Source organism: Phytophthora sojae (assembly GCF_000149755.1).
Source record: "Phytophthora sojae unplaced genomic scaffold PHYSOscaffold_1, whole genome shotgun sequence".
NCBI classification, from domain to species: domain Eukaryota; phylum Oomycota; class Peronosporomycetes; order Peronosporales; family Peronosporaceae; genus Phytophthora; species Phytophthora sojae.
The window spans coordinates 1,623,760-1,643,366 of NW_009258115.1; the positions used below are offsets into that span (position 1 = coordinate 1,623,760).

At 54.3% G+C, this 19,607-nt stretch overlaps 7 protein-coding genes across 7 annotated transcripts; 6 read left to right on the forward strand and 1 right to left on the reverse strand.

Annotated features, from left to right (window-relative positions):
* Positions 1-1,111: 1,111 nt before the first annotated feature.
* On the forward strand, positions 1,112-2,369 carry PHYSODRAFT_293088 (hypothetical protein; the record flags this gene model as incomplete). The annotated part of the gene is made up of 3 exons (XM_009515938.1): positions 1,112-1,449; positions 1,574-2,002; positions 2,258-2,369. 3 exons carry the CDS (start codon positions 1,112-1,114, stop codon positions 2,367-2,369), a joined length of 879 nt encoding a protein of 292 aa, XP_009514233.1.
* Positions 2,370-2,648: 279 nt separating this feature from the next.
* PHYSODRAFT_474546 (hypothetical protein) lies at positions 2,649-5,000 on the forward strand (the record flags this gene model as incomplete). The annotated part of the gene is made up of 3 exons (XM_009515939.1): positions 2,649-3,145; positions 3,794-3,967; positions 4,070-5,000. 3 exons carry the CDS (start codon positions 2,649-2,651, stop codon positions 4,998-5,000), a joined length of 1,602 nt encoding a protein of 533 aa, XP_009514234.1.
* A 478-nt stretch (positions 5,001-5,478) lies between these two features.
* PHYSODRAFT_343498 (hypothetical protein) lies at positions 5,479-6,923 on the forward strand (the record flags this gene model as incomplete). Its single annotated transcript, XM_009515940.1, has 1 exon — positions 5,479-6,923. One exon carries the CDS (start codon positions 5,479-5,481, stop codon positions 6,796-6,798), a length of 1,320 nt encoding a protein of 439 aa, XP_009514235.1. The 3' UTR covers positions 6,799-6,923.
* Positions 6,924-7,421: 498 nt separating this feature from the next.
* PHYSODRAFT_343499 (hypothetical protein) lies at positions 7,422-9,764 on the forward strand (the record flags this gene model as incomplete). The annotated part of the gene is made up of 1 exon (XM_009515941.1): positions 7,422-9,764. One exon carries the CDS (start codon positions 7,422-7,424, stop codon positions 9,762-9,764), a length of 2,343 nt encoding a protein of 780 aa, XP_009514236.1.
* Positions 9,765-11,067: 1,303 nt separating this feature from the next.
* PHYSODRAFT_553720 (hypothetical protein) lies at positions 11,068-12,177 on the forward strand (the record flags this gene model as incomplete). The annotated part of the gene is made up of 1 exon (XM_009515942.1): positions 11,068-12,177. One exon carries the CDS (start codon positions 11,068-11,070, stop codon positions 12,094-12,096), a length of 1,029 nt encoding a protein of 342 aa, XP_009514237.1. The 3' UTR covers positions 12,097-12,177.
* A 790-nt stretch (positions 12,178-12,967) lies between these two features.
* Positions 12,968-17,461, forward strand: PHYSODRAFT_469689 (hypothetical protein; the record flags this gene model as incomplete). Its single annotated transcript, XM_009515943.1, has 4 exons — positions 12,968-13,078; positions 13,115-13,424; positions 13,560-13,852; positions 16,904-17,461. The coding sequence occupies 4 exons, from the start codon at positions 12,968-12,970 to the stop codon at positions 17,459-17,461; spliced, it is 1,272 nt and encodes a 423-aa protein (XP_009514238.1).
* A 99-nt stretch (positions 17,462-17,560) lies between these two features.
* PHYSODRAFT_320832 (hypothetical protein) lies at positions 17,561-19,291 on the reverse strand (the record flags this gene model as incomplete). The annotated part of the gene is made up of 2 exons (XM_009515944.1): positions 17,561-18,162; positions 18,628-19,291. The coding sequence occupies 2 exons, from the start codon at positions 19,289-19,291 to the stop codon at positions 17,561-17,563; spliced, it is 1,266 nt and encodes a 421-aa protein (XP_009514239.1).
* Positions 19,292-19,607: the final 316 nt, after the last annotated feature.

The window sequence follows — 19,607 nt, forward strand, 5'->3', positions numbered from 1 at the left end:
CTACTGCCCTGCTCTTCAGGTCGCCAACATAGCACCTTCACAAGAAAAGCGATCTCGTCGGCATTCGAACCACGCAGGAAATCTATAAACCACCAAAAGACGTGCGCATAAGCCACGGCAGGTAAAACGGTGGAAAATGCCCAATCTATCGAAGATGCCATACACAATCCAGTCGCGACACGACCAAGACAGAGTTAACGAAGTGGTGCAGTGTGGCGATGGATTTAAAAAGAGGGCCTGCTCGGAATCAACGTCTACCGAGATAATACAATTATCCGCAACAAAAATAAAAAAACGTTTTTTATTATTTTTGTTGCGGATAATTGTATTATCCATGAGTTCTGGGAACCACCTTCGCTAGCACAAACAAAGCATGAGTTGTAGTTGCGATTTCAAGCAGTACATTTGAAGATTTGTTGCAGAGGTGAAGAGTTGATGTCATGACCGTTTGCGTATGTGAAAGCTCGTCAACGTCAGCGTGATAATGCTTTGGTTCATGCCTGTGTTGTATTTTGTGCTGCCTAGTAGGCAGAAGAGAAGGAGGGAGCAATGGTTTTCAATTTGGCCTTCTACCTCGCTTTGGTTCGCAAGAAAAACGTGTTGCTGTATCGAACATCGGATGCAGAAGAATACCTCTTGTACCTCGAGTACGACACGGAAAACGACAGCGTTGCCCATTTTACGGTGGAAGAAGAGCAGTGCGACAAGAAGAAGGGGATCAGCATCTACCGCGCGTTGTGTGAGAAGCACGGTAAACGAAACGTGTGGCTGCTGCTGGATGGTTCATTTTGAATGATGTCCCTACACCGCTCAAATGCTGGCAACGTCTCTGCAAGTGCAGCCGAAAGCGTTTCAATTGGAGAGCTTGTGTTTGTGGTTGCTTTCCAGTTGGAATGAGCCCGATATTTTCTCTATGGGCAAATTGGTCTATGGCTTTGATGAGAGCGAAATCGCACGTCGCTATTTCTTTTCCGGTGGGAACTCTTGGTACTTCGGGCTTCCAAGCGTTGTAGACATTAAAGACGGAACCGACGATATATTATGCACGTCCCTCACGAAGTCAGACGAATAATTCTCGAGCAGGTACCTCGGTTGGTCCGGTACCGGACAAATGAATCGGTTGCGGCGTACGTTCCTCAAGCTGCATCTCGGTTTGGGAGCAGATAGCAAGAAGTTGATGAGAGAACACCCTGCTGCTGGTGATTACGAAGAAAAGAGGATTGACAAGAAGCTACCGGGAACACGAGAGCTTGGCTGTCATGGATCTCTCGCAGAATGGGGGCATGCTGTGGACTCACTGTACGCTGTCCGAAGGCTAACGGATAGTTTCTCGGAAGACAAGTTGATTGAGTTTTACAACTGGGCAAGCAGTGCGAATCATTCATCGCTGGCCGCAGGTCTCAACGAGATTTACATGTACCGAATGGCACCTGCAGCTTTGCGTATCGGGTTTCCAGAGCCCAAGCCAAAAAACGGACTGGAGCTTTACCCCGCTGGAGATAATTGAGGGAGCCACAGTACGCGGTGATAGTGCCGCCCACGGATATACAGGCTAGAAGTTGCTCCTTGAGAGGTGGAGAGATGACACCAAGTCAACGTACTGGAGTACTGGCTACCATCACGTTCACAACATTGATGCCATTGTAAAGCTGGCCCCTACATCCGGCAAGACCGGCACGGTGGCATATCTGGACGTGGTGGCCAACACCTCGCACGTTGTCGACGCCGAGAAACTGCGTGAGTTGAACGAGATTTTCTGCCAGGGTAGCGAGACTACTGGTGGAACTCCGGTGTATGTCGCGCTCTGCCCAAATGAAAGCGCTTGCAAGACGTTGAGTTTGAAACCACACGACCAGGTTGTTGCAGCGCAGACAATGTGCCGTGTTTGTGTTGGCTACTGCCCAACTCTTCTGGCTACCAGCATGCCACCATCGCGAGAAAAACGTTCTCCTTCGGAATCCGAACTATGCTCTGAGCCAAGAAAACAACAAAAGACCTCAGGGTAAGGAGTGTGAATGCCTACGGTGGGGTGAATTCAAACGTACCGCTCGGGGGAAGGCAGAGGGGCCAACAAGGGGTGTGAACGAAGAAATATATTGTGAACCATGTCAAACTATGCTTGCTAGTTTTCGACCAAAATACGTTTCACACTTTCTTGCAGGGCCACGAAGTAGCAGTGAATTAGCTGGCGCTGGTCGTCCACGATTGCGCTAATGAGAACGTGAACAATCGCTGTTTGCTGTCCGTGTCTGTGTAGGTTTTGCGCCGCCTGGACGAGAACCGCGTTAGCCAACGGTGCTTTTGATTCTAATTATGCGTTTCATGGCAACAACGCGACGCATTCGGAGCATGTTCGAGCACTTTGGTGATGCCAGAATGAGGCAAGCACGACTGGCCAAACGTATCGACGATAAACCGTGACGTGAACCGACGAAGGTTCTGAGGAAAATATAAAGCCGGGAATGGCGGCTCAAAAACAAGCAACGAGTTACATGCGAGTGCTTCCGTGGACTGTTACGAGATGCAAAACTGGTTGAGCGATTGGTGAGCTGCCCTCCGCTCTCACTTCGACATTCGCCCGCGCTTTCATCGCATCCCCGACTCCAGTTAGCATGCGGCGACTAGCTGTGATCTCTACAGCGGCCTGGATGCTTGCTCAAGCTCGAGGTCAGCGGGCATTCGCCATCACGGCTCACTACACGAGTGCATCGTGCGATGGCCCACCCTCGTACGCCAAAGGTGAAGAAACTCCCCGTTGTGCTGCTGTTGGTTGCTCAGGGTTAAGTGGAGACGGCAGCACTGTACAAGATTGTTCTTCCGAGTTGGACTATCGCGCGGACATCGACGGACTTTTTGGCGGCGCGCCATACCTTCTGCGCCACGTCTTCGACGACGTCAAATGCTCGGAATTTCTATTCGCCGAAGTGTTTCGTGCCTCGGGTAAATGCGAGCAGCGTGGTGACCAAGGGGACTACGTGCGCGCACTTCTCGACAATAACGGCACGGCATCAGTACACTATTTTCAAGACGACTTGTGCACGGCAGAAAGTTGGTATGGCGGTGACGACATTGACATGGAGGCTCTCGATAGTCATCTCTGCGTGTTAAGCCAAAAGTGGTATGCAAGTCCTGGTACTTCGCGAGCGTTGGCCTCAGTCTTGACCTCCTCCGATGACCCAGGCGTGACCGGGAGCGACACAAGCACCAGTACCACCGCTGTAGCCGACCCAACCCCATCGTCGACCTTGGGAACTACTGAAGGGGCCAGTGAACGCAGCAGCTCCGCGCCCGATGATACCGCTGTTTCCACGACTGGTGACACTAACACGGGCACATCGAGGACCAACTCGGACACATCGCCGGCCATTGAGGACGGAACAACCGATACGATGTCGTTGAGCACAGATGACACGTCCATCATTAGCGATGATTCGACTACGACTTCCAGTAGATCCGGAAGCAATGCAGCCATCTTGAGCTCAACTGGAGACGCGAGTTCCGACGGATCTACAGAGCTCGCTACTGATACTAGCGCAAGCACTACAACCGACACTCAAGTTGAATCCTCTACGTCCAGCAGCAATGCCGATGATACGGGCTCTAGCTCTAATGGCTCAGCGTCTTCTACCAAGAAACCCTCGAAAAGTACTCGCAGTTCACGCGTGACTATCACGACCACTGCCCCAGCCTTAGAAATGTCCACATCAGCCTCAGCCTCAGCGTCGACTACAGACTCGAGTAAAGCCGAATCCGTAGAGAACAGCGTCGTGGCTGACAGCAGCGCAAGTGGCAGTCGGACGTCAACTCCTGTAGCTGTAACAAAGTCGAGCATTGGCACTGGAGCGATCGTGGGGCTCGCAATGGGTGCTCTAGCAGTGTTCATCTTGATTATTGGGAGCGTCGTCCACCGACGGCGTTCAGGTGACGACGACGTACTAAGTCCACTACCAAGCACTGCATGCAGACCGTCCAGCGGGCCTTACTGGGGGCAAACATCGCCTATTAACCCGCGCCGTAGCCACCAACGCTACAGTGATCAACGCTACAGCGAGCCAAGGTACACGGACAGCCTCACTTCACGACACGCAAGCTTCCAGCGGGCATCAAGCGGACCGAGCGGACTCTGGAACGACGACGTCATCATCGCCAAGCGCATTCCAAAGGACAAAGTCCACGTCGAGCAGCTTGTGAGTCGCGGGGCATTCGGAGAGGTCTACATGGGGCTCTACAACCACAAGCGCGTGGCTGTCAAGATGCTCCTGCCCCAAATGCGTGGATATATTAACAAGGTGAACGAGTTCCTGACCGAAGCGAAGCTTACTGCCACTATGGAGCACCCGCACATTGTCACGTTCATTGGCGTAGCTTGGGACTCCCTTTCCGACGTGTGTGTGGTGTTGGAGTACATGGATGGAGGCGATCTCCGCTCGCTACTCAGCAACTACGAAACTACTCACCATCCAGTAGGTTTCGACAGAGGGAAAGTCACGATCGCCCTGCATGTGTGCCATGCCCTGGCATACATGCACTCTTTGGCCCAACCGGTGATTCACCGAGACTTAAAGTCGCGCAATGTACTGCTGAACCGCGCGATGGAAGCGAAGTTGACGGACTTTGGTGTCTCCAGAGAGCGACTCGACCGTACGATGACTGCAGGGGTTGGAACGTCGCTGTGGATGGCGCCTGAGGTGATGATGGGCAAGAAATACGACGACAAGGCCGACATCTTCTCCTTTGGCGTGGTGATATCGGAGCTGGACATGCACGCGCTCCCTTACGCCAAGGCGCTGGCTGCTGCATCCGCGAACAACCAAATGGCAGCCGCTGTTCTGCTGCAGCGAGTGGCACTGGGGACTCTACGGGTCGAGTTTTCCCAGGTTGGCTCTCGCTTGATGGCGGAGTTGGGCAGTGCGTGTGTGTCGGTCGATCCTAGCGAGCGGCCAACGGCGGCGCAGATTTTGTACAGGTTACAGACCATTTTGAATCGAGAGCTGCTGTAGCGGTTGAAGCGACAACCTTTTCAGATACTTTTTAAAGTACATGTATCAACCTTGCTGCCATTCTGGGGATACAGAAGTAGGAAATCTCTACGATTTCGGACGCTCTGTTGGGTGTGTCGGCTTCAGCGCCTAAATTAATCGCTATCAAGACCATACTACAGTAGTAGCATATAATTGACACGTTCCTGTATTGACCCACCCAACCATTTGGTTGTCTGCAGATAAGTTTTTCGGCCTAGCATTTGTTTGTCTCCGAGTTCCTCGACACTTCTACGAAACGATTCAGCTATGCGGTGAGCTGCTGGTTTGAGCGTGTGGTCTTATCCGGTAGAGGTATTGCGGTGCGCCCTGTTGCGTTTGATTGGCACCCCATCCGGACATACATGTACCCATTTGGCTCGAACGTGAGCGGGGACAGTTTCAATTCCAGACTTGACATCTAGACCGCACTCGAGTACGTCATCTCCCAGTTCGAAGTATGCTTCGAGTTCCGGTGTTTGTCGCGGTGGCCGTCGCGCTCGCTGACTCGGCTGCGGGGTCGACGTTCAAGCTCACAGCGCACTATTCCAAAGGCTCGTGCGATGGCCTACCAACTGCCATTCAGATCGAGGATACCGCTAGTTGTGTCGCGACCAAGTGCTCGGGCTCTAAAACGTCGACAATTTGCTCCTCGGACGAGAAATATCGCTCGGGCGTGAACAACCTCTTCGGATCGGCCCCCTATATCCTCCGGGAAGTCTACAGCGACGCGGGTTGCTCGAAACTCCAATCAGCGGAAGCGTTCAGGGCGGATGGCGAGTGCGTGCAGTCTAGTGCTGCAGGGACGTTCGTCCGTGGTCTATTGGAAGCAAACGGATCCGTGTCGGTGCAGTATTTCACGGACGCTTCGTGTTCCCCTGTGCGTTTGAACCATGTTGATCACGCGTTGAAAGCGACATTGGGAGGTCATTCGTGCGACTCGAACGCGGTAAAATGGTACTCACACTCCAGTGTTCGTCGATCCCTCGCGGGTGCGGATGGAGAGCCTGCAGCCAACTCAACCGTTGCCGTCACTACGGCCCCCACCCCTCAAGAACCTGCTACAACTGCCCCCGGTGCCCCTACATCGCCACCAGCGCCGACGCCAACGCCCACGGCAGCCCCCACGCCAGTGCCCACCGCTGCACCCGCTCCAACCGCGGACAATCCGTCGCCAGTAAGTGAAAGCAGCGCGGCGACAGCTTCGTCCGCATCCACTACTACTACTGAAGCTGCGGCGCCGAGTTCCGACAACAGCAAAGAAGCCTCGAGCGTGGCCGAAGAGAGCAAGTCCGGGTCGATCGAAGACTTTAGTACCAACTCTTCTAGTGAGGCTACACCCACGCCACGCCCGACGACGAAGAGGAAATCAACTGCGGCACCTTCTACGAAGTCCCCCACCACAGGCAGCTCAAGCAAAGCCGACAGCTCGCACTCCGCCGCATCAGAGGTGGAAGTCCCCCAGGCTGCCAACGTCTCCAGTGTGTCAAGTACTGCAGATACCACGGGATCCGCTGTGACGGACGACAGCTCGAGCGGCAGCAACACGGAGCAAGCTTCGACTGGGAAAAGCTTCAGCACGTTGACGCTGGTGGGGATAGCGGCCGGTGTCATTGCGGTTGCAGTCGTGGGCATCGCGATCATTCTTCGCCGCGTCCGAGCTCAGACCATCGCGCAGACGCCCGTGCCAGGAGCGGGCTTCCTCGATCCGTACATGGGCCAAACTTCCCCCTACGACCCTCGACGGCACAACCAGCAACGAGGTGAACACATTCTCTAGAATTCGCCGCGTAGATCGGCCGAGAGAAGGCCGCAATGTGTTTAAGATTGCGGGGTGGGAGATCCCCGGCTTGCTATGTGTTTGTGCGTAGATGTAAGTTTCGTATAGTAGACTGAGTTTTCAATATCGCAAGCTTGTTTAATTGTATAAGCCTCTCGTATCGAGACCCACTAAGTTCATTATAATGGCTGCCGGACAGGCCGCACAATGCTTTCGTGCATCATTTTACTAGTACCTGCTTGCTGTTACAGTAAGCGATCGAAGAGTATTCGTGCGATTCCTTATCTTTTGAGGCATCGTTGTTGAACCAAGAGCCACCATGAAGCCTATCGACGTATGGATCCGCCGTTGCAGTTGGGTCTCTCTACTCGTATGCATGCGGAGGATTGTTGCGGGCAGGAGCTTACCGCACCTTGTATTAACTGTACATCTGATTGTGGCCAAAGCGCGCGTGTTGGGTCACTTTTGGTCATCCTCCACTTAAGCCGATGGAGATAGCGAGAGCTGCTGTTCTCGCGTGGGTCTTATCGGGAAGAGGACTATACATTGCGGACATTGCGGACACTTGGGTCGCACTTCCAGATTTCGCATCTGACCCCACCGACACCTCAACTTGTGTCGTTATGTGGCGCGCGTGGGTGGGGCTCCCTTTGGTCCTCCCGCTCGCTGAAGCAGCTGCACAAAGCACCGTCGAGCTCACCGCTCAATACTCCAGCTCAACCTGCGTTGACCCACCGACCTTCGTAACGATTAAAGAGTCTCCGAGTTGCATCGCGAGCAAGTGCTGTAATGGCGTAAAGACGGCGACAATTTGCTCATCCGAAGACAAATATCACTCCGCCGTGAACAACCTCTTCGGCAGCACACGCTTTATCATCCGAGAATCGTACGACGACGCAAACTGCACCGTGCTTCAAAGTGCGAACGCGCTCAGGCTGGACGATCAGTGCGTGCAGGATGGAGTCACGCAGATGTTCGTTCGAAGTCAACTGGCCAGCGACGGATCAATTTCCGTGCAGTATTTCACGGACGCTTCCTGTTCGCAAGACCGTTTGCACCACGCTGAGTTTGTATCGAAAGAGATCACGGAGGACCGTACCTGTGATTCCAACGCGTTGAGATGGTACGTTTCAAAGCGCGTCAGGCGCTCGCTCGCTCAGACGGCGTCTTCTACCGACGAAGAGGGGGACGATGACGACACCGGCACTGAAGAGACCGACGCTACGAGCCCTCCCGTGACGGAAAGTGCAGATGGCGATGCTAACACCAACTCGGCCACGGACGATGAAGACCCAAACGCGGGTACAGATACCAGCAAAAGTGCGGACAGCAGTCCTGATGAAGATGAAGCAGGCACGTCGAAGTCCAGTGACAAGGGCTCGAACACTGCAGAACCCACGCCGATAGCCACCGAGGCACCGATGACCGAGGCTCCTACCACCGAGCCGCCGACTACTGCACCAACGACGACCCCTCCCACTACAACAGAACCTCCTGCCACAACGAGCGCTCCAGATCCGACCGAAGCCGCTGTAACTACGGCCACGCCTAAGGTGAAGAAAGTCTCAAGTACCGCTGGTGAGGCTGATGCATCCACTACTTCCACTGCAGCCAGTACGCCCTCAAGCAAGACGGAAACCACCGACGAGGCCACGGAAGACTCGGTCAAAGGTGCAAGCGCAAGTGGCAGCAAGGCTGCAGCTACCTCCACCGAAAGCTCTAATGGCACCACGCTTACTCTGATAGGGATTGCAGCAGGGTGTGTTGCTCTTGCCATCATCATCTTGGCGCTGATTGTTCGACGACTACGAGCCGAACACAAGAGTTTTCACAATGCCACCCCTGCGCCAGCTACTACCCGCCGAGATGTGAGAGATCCCTACGCCATGCAGACCTCACCCTTCCAGCCTCAACGATGCACTCAGCGTCGATACACCACGCTGGCCCAGAAGCCATATCTCCTGCAAGAACCTACCGATGACCAACCTGGACAACGACCGACACAGTCCCAGGCCATTCAGGAACAACCCAACCCTTTGGAGAACTCTGTCAGCGCTCTCGTTGCTCCAGCCAAGCAGACGGAGGTGTGGAACGACAAGGTCATCGTCGCCAATCGAATCCCCAAAGAGAAGCTGCAAGTCCAGGAGCTCATAAGCCGCAGCACGTTCGGCGAGGTCTACTCCGGGATGTACGATCGCAGACGCGTCGCCGTCAAGATGCTGCCGCCTCAGATGCGCCTCGACGTCCAGCAAGTCAACGATTTCCTGACGGAAGCCAAGCGCGCCGCCACCATGAGGCACCCGCACATCGTTTCATTCATCGGTGTGGCCTGGAGCGCTCTCTCGGACGCGTGTGTGGTCATGGAGTACATGGATGGAGGCGACCTCCGCTCACTGCTCAACGACTATGGAGCAACCCGTCATCCTGTGGGCTTCGACAACGAGAAGGCCACTATCGCGATGCACGTGTGCCAGGCTCTGGCCTACATGCACTCGCTGTCCACACCCATGATCCACCGCGACCTCAAGTCCCGCAACATTCTCCTGAACCAGGCCATGGAAGCCAAATTGATGGATTTCGGCATCTCGAGGGAGAAACTCGACGAAATGGTGACGGCCGGCGTCGAAACTTCGTTGTGGATCGCTCCTGAGGTGTTGATGGGGAACAGCTACGGCGACAAGGCCGACATCTTCTCGTTTGGGGTCGTGCTGTCGGAGCTAGACACACATCAGCTACCGTACGCGAACGCAACAGCAGGAAGCAGTCAAATGGCGTGCGCTGTGATGCTTCAGGAGGTGGTCGCGGGGGCGCTGCAAGTTGAGTTCTCGCAGCAGGGTTCTCAGACCATGGCGGAGCTTGGACGTGCGTGCACGTCTGTGGACCCGGACCGACGTCCCAAGGCGGCGGAGATCTTGCACATTTTGCAGGACGTTTTGAGTGAAGAGCTCCTCGAGTGCTCGTTGTGATGTAGAGTCTTTATTATTATTTGTCATAAATGTCCCTACGTTTGGTTTTGTTCTAGTGACGGCTTATTAACTTGGTCCTTTGCTGCAATGCTGAAGTTGGATAGTATACAGCCTCTGGTCTTGAGCGGCATTGCGTATCCATTGAAACCAACAGCAGCACCGCCGACAAACGCCGCACCTTAATGGGGACACTATCGTCCCCAAGTAAGCAAAGGACCCCCCCCCTGGAAGCGGTAAGACACTTGACTGTAGTACGTACGCATCGCCGCAGTTACATGCATGCACCGGATTCATCACTGCGACACCGCTGAGCGTCAAACGCGGTGGCGTGTGCCGCCGCTCGATGGCGTGCCCGCTGGAAATTCATCCGAGCCCAACCCAGCGCTGCGACAGCAACCTCGACATTTTTCTCTTGGTCCGTCGCCAGCTCAGCCGCAGCGGAGAGTACCAGCTCGGAGGAAGGGACGAGATTCAGGAAATTCCACCCGCAAGGGTGCAGCAGCAACAAGCCAGAGACAGCGTAACCCAAGGCGATAGCATCCGCTCGGTCGTCGCCGCCGGCAACGGGACAACGTCCGCAGCTGCTTGGGGGACAAGTTGAAGCCGCGGTGAGACGAGCTGGGGGACCCATCTCTTTGTCTTGGTTTCAGTATGGTCTGACTCCTCCCGCCGCGTCACATGCAGCCCAAGCACCAGAAAAGGCTCACCTGGAGAATGGAGACCGAGATTCGTCTCCCACGAGTGGCTGCTTCCCCGGAATAGAGACCCACAACCTTCAGCTAAGGCGAGTGAGCGCTATATCTTGCGCCGGCAGCACTGTGCTTCTTTTCAGATTAAAATGGCGAGCGTTGCGCACTCGGCGCTCGAATCTTGAAAACCTTTTTTTCTTAGGCGGCAAAGCCGTGCATTTAACCAAAGGTTGTTACTAATATATTCGACCAATACAAAAACGTAGTCAACTGTTGCCAGCATGTTCCGAGAAGCATCATCATCTGTCAAATTTGCACTTCCAGACGACCTGGACTGGATCGTAACGGCCCGCTGCACGAGACAGCGAGTTCTCTTGGATGGATCGAGCTTCCTCGCTCAAAAAAGTGGGGCAGGCGATGCAGGTCGGCAGGTCGTTACGTTTGACAGAGAGAGATCTAACGACCCGACCAGGGGCCAAACGCTGCGGGCTTTGAGTCGACCACTTTCACTTTTGCTGCCTGCACGTCTACTCCTCCCCAAGGTTTCTTTCACTCAGTTCACTCACTCAAGCCCCAACAGGATGCTCAGTCTCGCCAGCGGCACCAACGACGCGATGCTCCACCCGACAGAAGGCCGACTCAAGATCGGCGGTATCTCGGTCCGGCGCATCCCGTCGCCCACGTTCAAGCTCAAGATCGAGACCAACCTGGACGCCGACGGCAACTGCACCGCTCTGGATGCGCGACAAGAAGTCGGTCTCTGGGGCGATGAGGTCGTGCTCAGCAAGAGAATCCCAAGGGAAGAGGTGCAAGAGGACCAGCTCATTGGCCAAGGAGCGTTCGGCCAAGTCTTCGCGGGCTCCTTCAGGGGCGACAAAGTCGCAGTGAAGAAGCTGCTGCCGCAGACCCAGACGAACGACGACCACGTCGACGGCTTCCTGGCCGAAGTCAAGATCACCTCGACGCTCCACCACCCGCACATTGTGCGCTTCGTTGGCGTCGCGTGGGCGTCCGTATCCGACCTGTGCGTGGTCCAAGAGTTCATGGAGGGCGGCGACCTGCGCTCGCTGCTGGACCGGTACGAAGCGGAGCGTCACGCCGTCGGCTTCGACCGGCAGAAGACACAGATCGCGATGCAAATCTGCAGTGCGCTCGCGTACATGCACTCGCTGTCGCCGCCGGTCATCCACAGCAACCTCAAGTCGAGGAACGTGCTGCTGAGCGGGGCGATGGAGGCCAAGGTGACCAACTTCGGCACGTCGCCCAAGAGGACGTACCGGACGCCAACGGAAGCCAAGAACATGACGCTCTGGATGGCGCCAGAGGTCATCCTCGGTGAGATACACAGCACCGACGCCGACATGTTCTCGTTCGGCGTCGTGCTGTCGGAGCTGGACATGCTCTCGGCTCCGTATGGCCAGGCCCGGCAACAAATCCGCGACTCCAGTTGGCGCCCGCTGCAGGACGCCGACATCCTGCAGAAGGTGACGAAGGGGAGTCTCCGCGTGGTCTTCTCCGAGTCGGGCCCCATGACGCTGGCAGAACTTGGGCGCGCGTGCGTGTCTGTAAATCCTCTCAAGCGCCCGACGGCGTCTGAAGCGCTGTACAGGCTCCAGACCATTTTGGCTCAAGAGCTGGCGTAAGAGCCACCCGCAGCTCCGTGGCCCGAGTCGCGATCGTCTTTCTTTCGCGTACCCCTCGATAGACTTTGTGTGTACATTTTGAATATCGCTTCCCTTTGCTTTCTGTTCGAGGAGGAACGAGCAAAGCACTGACTGTCAACTGGTTGTCTCGGCTCGATACTTTGCCGACCAAACTGCAAGCATAGATTGGAGGTTTGAACGGCTATCAGTGACGCAGTTGCATCTGGATCCGCGCCTTGAGCTGGCGGTCCAGCTTCAGTCGTTACATCAGCGTTGAGATTCGAGATATTCAAGCACTGCGTCTTATGCAGAGACGCAGTGCCTCCAACGCGGCAGGATCTCAATGCCACAACTCTGCTGTCGTTGACAGCAGTTATCAAGAAGCCCGAAGCGTCGGAAAGTCGATCAACTCCCGTTGACCCCGTTATTCGTCTGTCCTCGCTCCTCCAAACTCAAAACAAAACTACGCCACTTGCATTTCCTCCAGTCAAGACGCGAACCGCTGGAGGACGAATTGTCGGGAATGCGCTTGTCACTCTGGTTGGCCTCTCTCGCAGCTTTCGGATCGCTCGAAGCCAGCGCCAAGAGCGTGCCGAATGTCATCGCGTACTACCACTCGACCAGCTGCGACGCCACCCCGAACCGAGTCGACCTGGAGTTCAACAGCGACTGTAATTCTCAATGTCTCGAGAATCTCGACGGCGACTGGAAAGCTTGGAACTACATTTGCCCCCTCGGAGACTACAAGAAGGCGGTGTGGGACGCGTTCGGAGGGGCCTCGTATATCTTGCAGGAAGCGTACACCAGCGGCTGTGATTCGAAGGTCGGGGCAACCGCGTTCCTCGCCTCGGGCCAGTGCGAGCAAGTGATCATGCTTGTGCGAGATTGGGGGTACGCCGTCTACTCCATCGCGCAGCTCGAGTCCGACGGCTCGGCGTCCGTCAAGTACTTCACGGACAGTGACTGCAACACGGCCTTGGCGGTAGCTGCACGTTTGACCGCGACCATTAACACGCAGGACACAACCATCGACAAGGCCACGCTGAATTCTGACAGCTGCGACGGAGACGACTACCGTTGGTCGTACTACAGCTCCTCCTCCCCCTACACTTCCGACGATGGCTCTGGTGGCAGTGGTGGATCGACAGCAGCAAGCAACAGCACCCAGACTAATGGCGGCATCGACGCGGATCAGATCTCGAAAGACAACGCCAGCACGCCAATAGAATCAACAACCTCGTCTTCCGGCGGCGACAATCTCGTGGTAATTGCGGGAGTCGTGACTGTTGTTCTCGCTGTTGCTCTCCTCGTTTGGCACCGTCGGCGACGTAAAGGGGCCGACGACCAACCGTCCGACAACCAAGACCAGCGTCCGAATGAGTACTTGACTCATGCCTCGCCAGCTACCTTCCAACAACGGACTGCCAGTCTCTCATCAGGCAACACGGGTTCTCTGAATGGAGCTTCACTAGGGCAATCCGGGTTGTGGGACGACGATGTCATCACAGCAAAGCGTATCTCGCGGCGCGATGTCCACACTCATCACCTGCTGAGCCGCGGAGCTTTTGGGGAGGTGTATTCTGGAGTTTACAACGACAAGCGTGTTGCTGTCAAGATGCTGACTCCAGAAACTCGAAGCTTGATGCCCCATGTGAATAACTTTCTAGCTGAGGCCAAGTTGACCGCCAGTATGGACCACCCACGCATCGTCCACTTCATCGGTGTTGCATGGGATTCGCTGTCCGACTTGTGCGTGGTCATGGAGTACATGGAGGGGGGAGACCTTCGTACGCTGCTTACGGGGTATGAAGCATCTGGTCACCCTGTCGGGATCGATCGGGAGAAGGCGACGATTGCGCTGCATGTCTGCCACGCTCTCACCTATCTCCATTCACTTTCACCTCCCGTTATTCATCGAGACCTCAAGTCGTGCAATATCTTGCTCAATCATACAATGGAAGCCAAGGTGATCGACTTCGGCGTTTCGAAAGAAAGGTTGGATCAAACGATGACAGCAGGGGTCGGCACGTCGTTGTGGATGGCACCGGAGGTCATGCTCGGAGAAAAATATGACGACAAAGCGGACATTTTTTCGTTTGGCGTGGTATTGTCGGAGCTCGATATTCACATGCTGCCCTACAATAACAGGCGTCGTGACACAAATGGGAGACGTATGCCAGACGCGATCGTTTTACAGCAGGTGGCGATGGGAAGACTCAGTGTGAACTTTTCGGATTCGAGTCCTTTGTCAATTGTGGAGCTGGCTAAGGCGTGTGTGTCTGTGGATCCCATCGTGCGCCCAACCGCGGCAGAAGCACTGTATAAATTACAGATTGCGCTAGCACAAGAGTTAGCTTGAGACCCGGTACATTAGATTTCTCCTTCATTAGCCGGCTTTCTCCTTGCATGACTAACTCGTTTTAGAGATCTCATCAACTTGCGTTGAGCATTGCTTCTATCTGGTGCTGCATGGAACGTTAAAATTGTTTGATGAGACAAAAAGTGGCCTCATGCCTACCAAAAACGAACAAATCACCCAACATATTCAAATTTAAGAAAACTTATATTTTCTCAGACGATTTTTACGTCTGAGTAAACGAAGGGTCGCTGCACGGCAACGTATTAGATTTGACTTGATTTCATTATTGATGTTCTTTTTCTAGCAACTGACGCCTATATCAGGCGACCTCTCACATATTTCGACCTCTGCACATTTGATATTTAGAGACAAATTTAGAGATTCATTCTATGTCGAGTTATATCCGTTTTTGGGTGGACGCCTACCAAAAACAGTAGTAGCAAACGCCCCCCCCACGTAAAAGCTTAATCACGGGGAATTATTCGATGAGATCACGTTTTGGTTTCTAATAATGAGACTCTCAACTAGCAACGCGATTCAACAAGTGACGGGGCTCCACTTTACCCGACGGTCGCGTTCCAGCTACCATTAAACGCTGCGTTTAATGGTTGCTGGAGCGCAGCTTATTTTTTTAATTATTAATGCCCGAGCGGCTTGAGCATTACGGATTAATCTGATCGAATCGTTTTATATGGACTTTGGAAGGCGCCTACTATACCGTAGGTCGCGTATCAACGGCCGTTTTGGTGCACATTAACTAGGGCTTCGCGATAGCTGGGATAGGTACACGAGAACCTCGTTAGAATCGTGTAGTCACTTCATAGCCTCAGCATATGCTGTTAGCACGACGATTCTCAAATGAAAAACGGACCTTGTGAGATCGATAGCCAGCCTCCATCATTCTTGTTAGTCAACACCAACCTTAAAACTACCACCAGTTTGTTTGGGGGACAGCGACAGCGCCCGAATTAATCCTGTTTGGGCTATCAGCACTTCGTCGCTTCCTATCCCAGTATAAATTACGGATTAATCTAATCATAGTCACGTGGCGTAACGAACGACTTAACTTACAGCCATCGACTCCCGCTTCGACTGCTCCGCCGTTAACTGCCTTTCCTAACCTGATGTACCCAACGCAACCTAGTGAACTCTTCCAAGGAAAACGATCCATTCAGTCGAGTTTCCTCCAGTCCCGTGCCACGTGAAGTTGAGTCCCACATACATTCAATGAATCGGGTCATCCTATACTTCTTGATACTCGTCGCTCTCGTTGAAGGCGAATCCAGCAGGTTCAGCATCACGTCCCTCTATTCGTCGGCAACGTGCGGAGGTTCCCCTCGTCGGATCGACGTCAAAGTAGCGGAGTCTTCTAGCAGCGGATGTGGCAGCGCCTACAAAGGCTGGAAGTCGGCCGATTTTACTTCCACTGACGACTACAAGAAAGCTGTGTGGGTGTCCTTCGGAGGAAACCCGCTTCTACTGCTCAAGGCGCTCGAAAGTGACTGTGAGACCGTTGCTGCAGCGACGGCGTTCCCCGCCTCCGGGACTTGTGAACAAATTCTGTCGGCTAAAGAGCGAGAGTTGGCGATTTACATGATTGCCAAGCGTGAAGCTGGCAACGCCGCGTCCGTGCGGTATTTCAAGGACAGCGCCTGTACGTCGCCTTTGCTTGAGCCCGTCCAATTGACCAAGAGCATCACGACTCAAGACGCTACAATCAACCTCAACAGCAGTAGCTGCGACGACAAACTCTTGGTCTGGGAGTATTTTGATCTGAACAACCCGTACATCGCCGATGGTTCAAGCTCGTCCAGTGGTTCTAACTCCTCTTCAGCCTCTTCTTCGCTTGACACTGGAGGAAATGACGACGCTGACAGCAGCATGGGAATACTAGCGGGTGTCCTCGGTGGAGTACTGGGCAGTGTCCTTGTCGCTCTAGTGATTGTTCTGTATCGCCGACGATCCAGATCAAAGGGGTCGGGACAAGAGGAACTGCGTCAGAGTACCAAGAACAAAAGCGCTTACCACGATCACAATTCCCCGGGGTCGGAAAAGCGCACATCCAGTCCCGATACGAGTAACACGGCATCCATTGAAGACGCACAGCCGCCGCTATCCGGACTCTGGACTGACGATGCCATCACTACAAAACGAATCTTCCGACGCAAAGTTAAGGTTAAACAATTACTCAGTCGTGGGGCGTTCGGCGAAGTGTACACGGGCTCTTACCTCGGCGAGGTCGTAGCGGTGAAGATGCTGTCGGCTGAGTCTCGCAGCGTCTTGAGCCACGTCAACAACTTCCTGGCCGAAGCGAAAATTACCGCGACCATGTACCATCCGCGGATTGTGCACTTCATTGGAGTGGCGTGGAACTCCTTGTCCGACTTGTGCGTCGTCATGGAGTACATGGAAGGTGGGGATCTGCGAACGCTGCTTAACGGGTTCGAGATGAGGAAGCACCCCGTGGGTATCGACCGGGAAAAAGCTACGATAGCCCTCCACGTCTGCCACGCTCTCACGTATCTCCACTCGTTGTCGCCGCCAGTGATCCACCGCGACTTAAAGTCCCGTAACATCCTGCTGAATAGCGCCATGGGGGCCAAACTGACCGACTTTGGGATCTCCCGGGAGCGGCTGGACAGCACGTTGACGACGGGGGTGGGGACGTTGCTGTGGATGGCTCCAGAGGTGATGCTAGGCGAGTGGTACGACGACAAAGCGGATATTTTTTCCTTCGGAGTGGTGCTGTCCGAGTTAGACTTGCACACGCTCCCGTACGGGCAAGCGAAGGACCACAACCGCGATTCCAAAGGGAGACGGCTACCGGATACGATTCTCCTGCAGCAAGTGGCCATGGGGCACTTGACGGTGGAATTTTCAGACGCGGCTCCGAAGGCTATCGTCGAGCTGGGGAAGGAGTGCGTCTCCGTCGACCCGAGCTTGCGCCCGACAGCAGCCGAAGTCCTGTATAGACTGCAGATTGTGCTTGCCAGCGAACTCAAGTAAGACGCAATACAAACCCAAAAGTTAATGATGAAGAAGACAAACAACGTTTTGTACTGTGCACCAACTAAAACGTTCACACCTTGTGGAAGTTTGTAGTATTTACAGACTTTCCTCTAGCGCGATGTGAAGTTTATACAGTGCTTCTGCCGCTGTCGGGCGCTGTTCCGGGTCCAACGCCACGCATGCGCGTCCCAAGTCAGCAATTGACGTTGGTGTGCTCTGAGAGAACTCGACTGAGAGGAGCCCCATCGCCACCTGCTGCAGAAGGATGGAGTCTAGGAGGCGTCTTCCATCCGGGTCGCGCTTCGTCTTCTTAGCGTGCGAGTACGGTCTTGAGTGCACGTCCAGCTCCGCTAAGACAACGCCGAACGAGAACATATCGGCCTTGCAGTCGTACTGCTCGCCCATCATTACCTCCGGCGCCATCCACAGCGAAGTCCCGACACCGGCAGTCATCATGTCGTCCACATGCTCTCGCGAGATCCCAAAGTCCGCGAGTTTGGCTTCGTACTGAGCGTTAAGGAGAATGTTGCGTGACTTGAGGTCTCGATGGATGACAGGAGCAGGCAATGTGTGCATGTACGTCAGCGCATGGCAGACGTGCAGAGCGATAGTGGCATTTTCTCGATCGATACCAATAGGATGGTGTGTAGCCTCGTACCCATCCAGCAGCGTTCGTAGGTCACCTCCCTCCATGAACTCTATGACAACGCAGGGAATTCCACGCCACCCCAGCAACACTGGCGATTCGAGGGTGGTCCATATTGGCCGTCAGTCTAACTTCAGTCAGAAACCTGTTCACGTAGTCGATCTTCTCCCTGTTTCCAATGGATAACATCTTCACGGCGACGCGTTTGTCTTCAAAATTTCCAGCATAGACCTCGCTGTAGACTCCACGACTTAAAAGTTGTTCTATTCCCACCTTTTGACGGGAAATGCGCTTTGCCGTGATGATCTCGTCCGTCCATAAGCCAGGTTTCCCTGGCGGGCCCTCATTTAACCGCGTACCGTTGAGACTTGACGGTCGCTGTTGGTCCATTGACGGAGATTCTTGGTAGAGGTACTCGCTGCTACGAGTTCGTTCGTGGTGCTTGAAGTTTCCCGTACGCTTTGCCTTTGAGCGGCGGTAGTACAAATATCCGAGGACAGTGAGCACTACAACCAACGCCCCCGCTGCAATTCCAGCGTCGAGTTGAGTTCGTCTTCGCTTCCAACGCCATCTGAGCCTGAATAACTGTGGGAGTCAGCTCTAATAGCGCCGTAGTAGCTCCAGCTGTAGTAGTGGCCGTCGCATTCAAGGGAATCGAGCTGCGTTGAGTCCACGTCTGAGTCGTCGGATTGGATATACCGGGTCAGCGCCACCGACTTTTGCAAGGGTGACAACCACTCGTTGTCTGTGAAGTACTGAATGTTAAAAGAGAGGTGGGTAGTTAACTGGGCGAGCACATACACTGCTGTGCCGTTCCGCTGCTCCCCCGACAGAATTTGTTCACAGCGGCCAGATCGTGGGAACGCTATTGCGTCTCGAAGTGTCGTGCAGTCTTCTTCGAACGCCTCGACCAGCACGTAAGCAACCCTCTCATAGACCTCGTCGAGTAGCTCTTTGTAGTCGCTACTGGAGTTGTAGCTCGTCGATCCCCAGCCGTGAAACGATGTCGAAGTGCATTCGTCCAAAGAAGAGCCGCCAACTTCAGCGTCGACTCGATTCGGCGCACCTTCACATTCGTGAGCTAGGTAGTAGGACGTGAGTTGGAACTTCATGTCTTCCACGACGCAGGCTTGGAACTCTAAGAGAGAAAAAAGCGCCACGATCAGACTTAAGCTAGCCATGGCTGGCCCTCTCTAACTTAAGTGAGAGATGCTCGGAAAGCGTGTGAAGAGCTCCTCGAAGCGGTTAGAATAAAACTCGCAGGACAGGCTGATTAACCCATCCTGCGACGTTTAAAAGTGCAACGGATTCGCGATACCCTCGTTCATTTGACTGGACCTGTTGGTGTAAAACGACCGAACTATGATTTGAAACCCCCCTGTTCTCACCGATCCAGTGTAGTTAGCCTCCGTTTTCGCCTGTCCCGGGTTGGAATTGTGGCATCTTTTCCGCTGGTCTCCCCGTGCCGTCACTTTTCATTTCCAGCCCTTGCTTGAG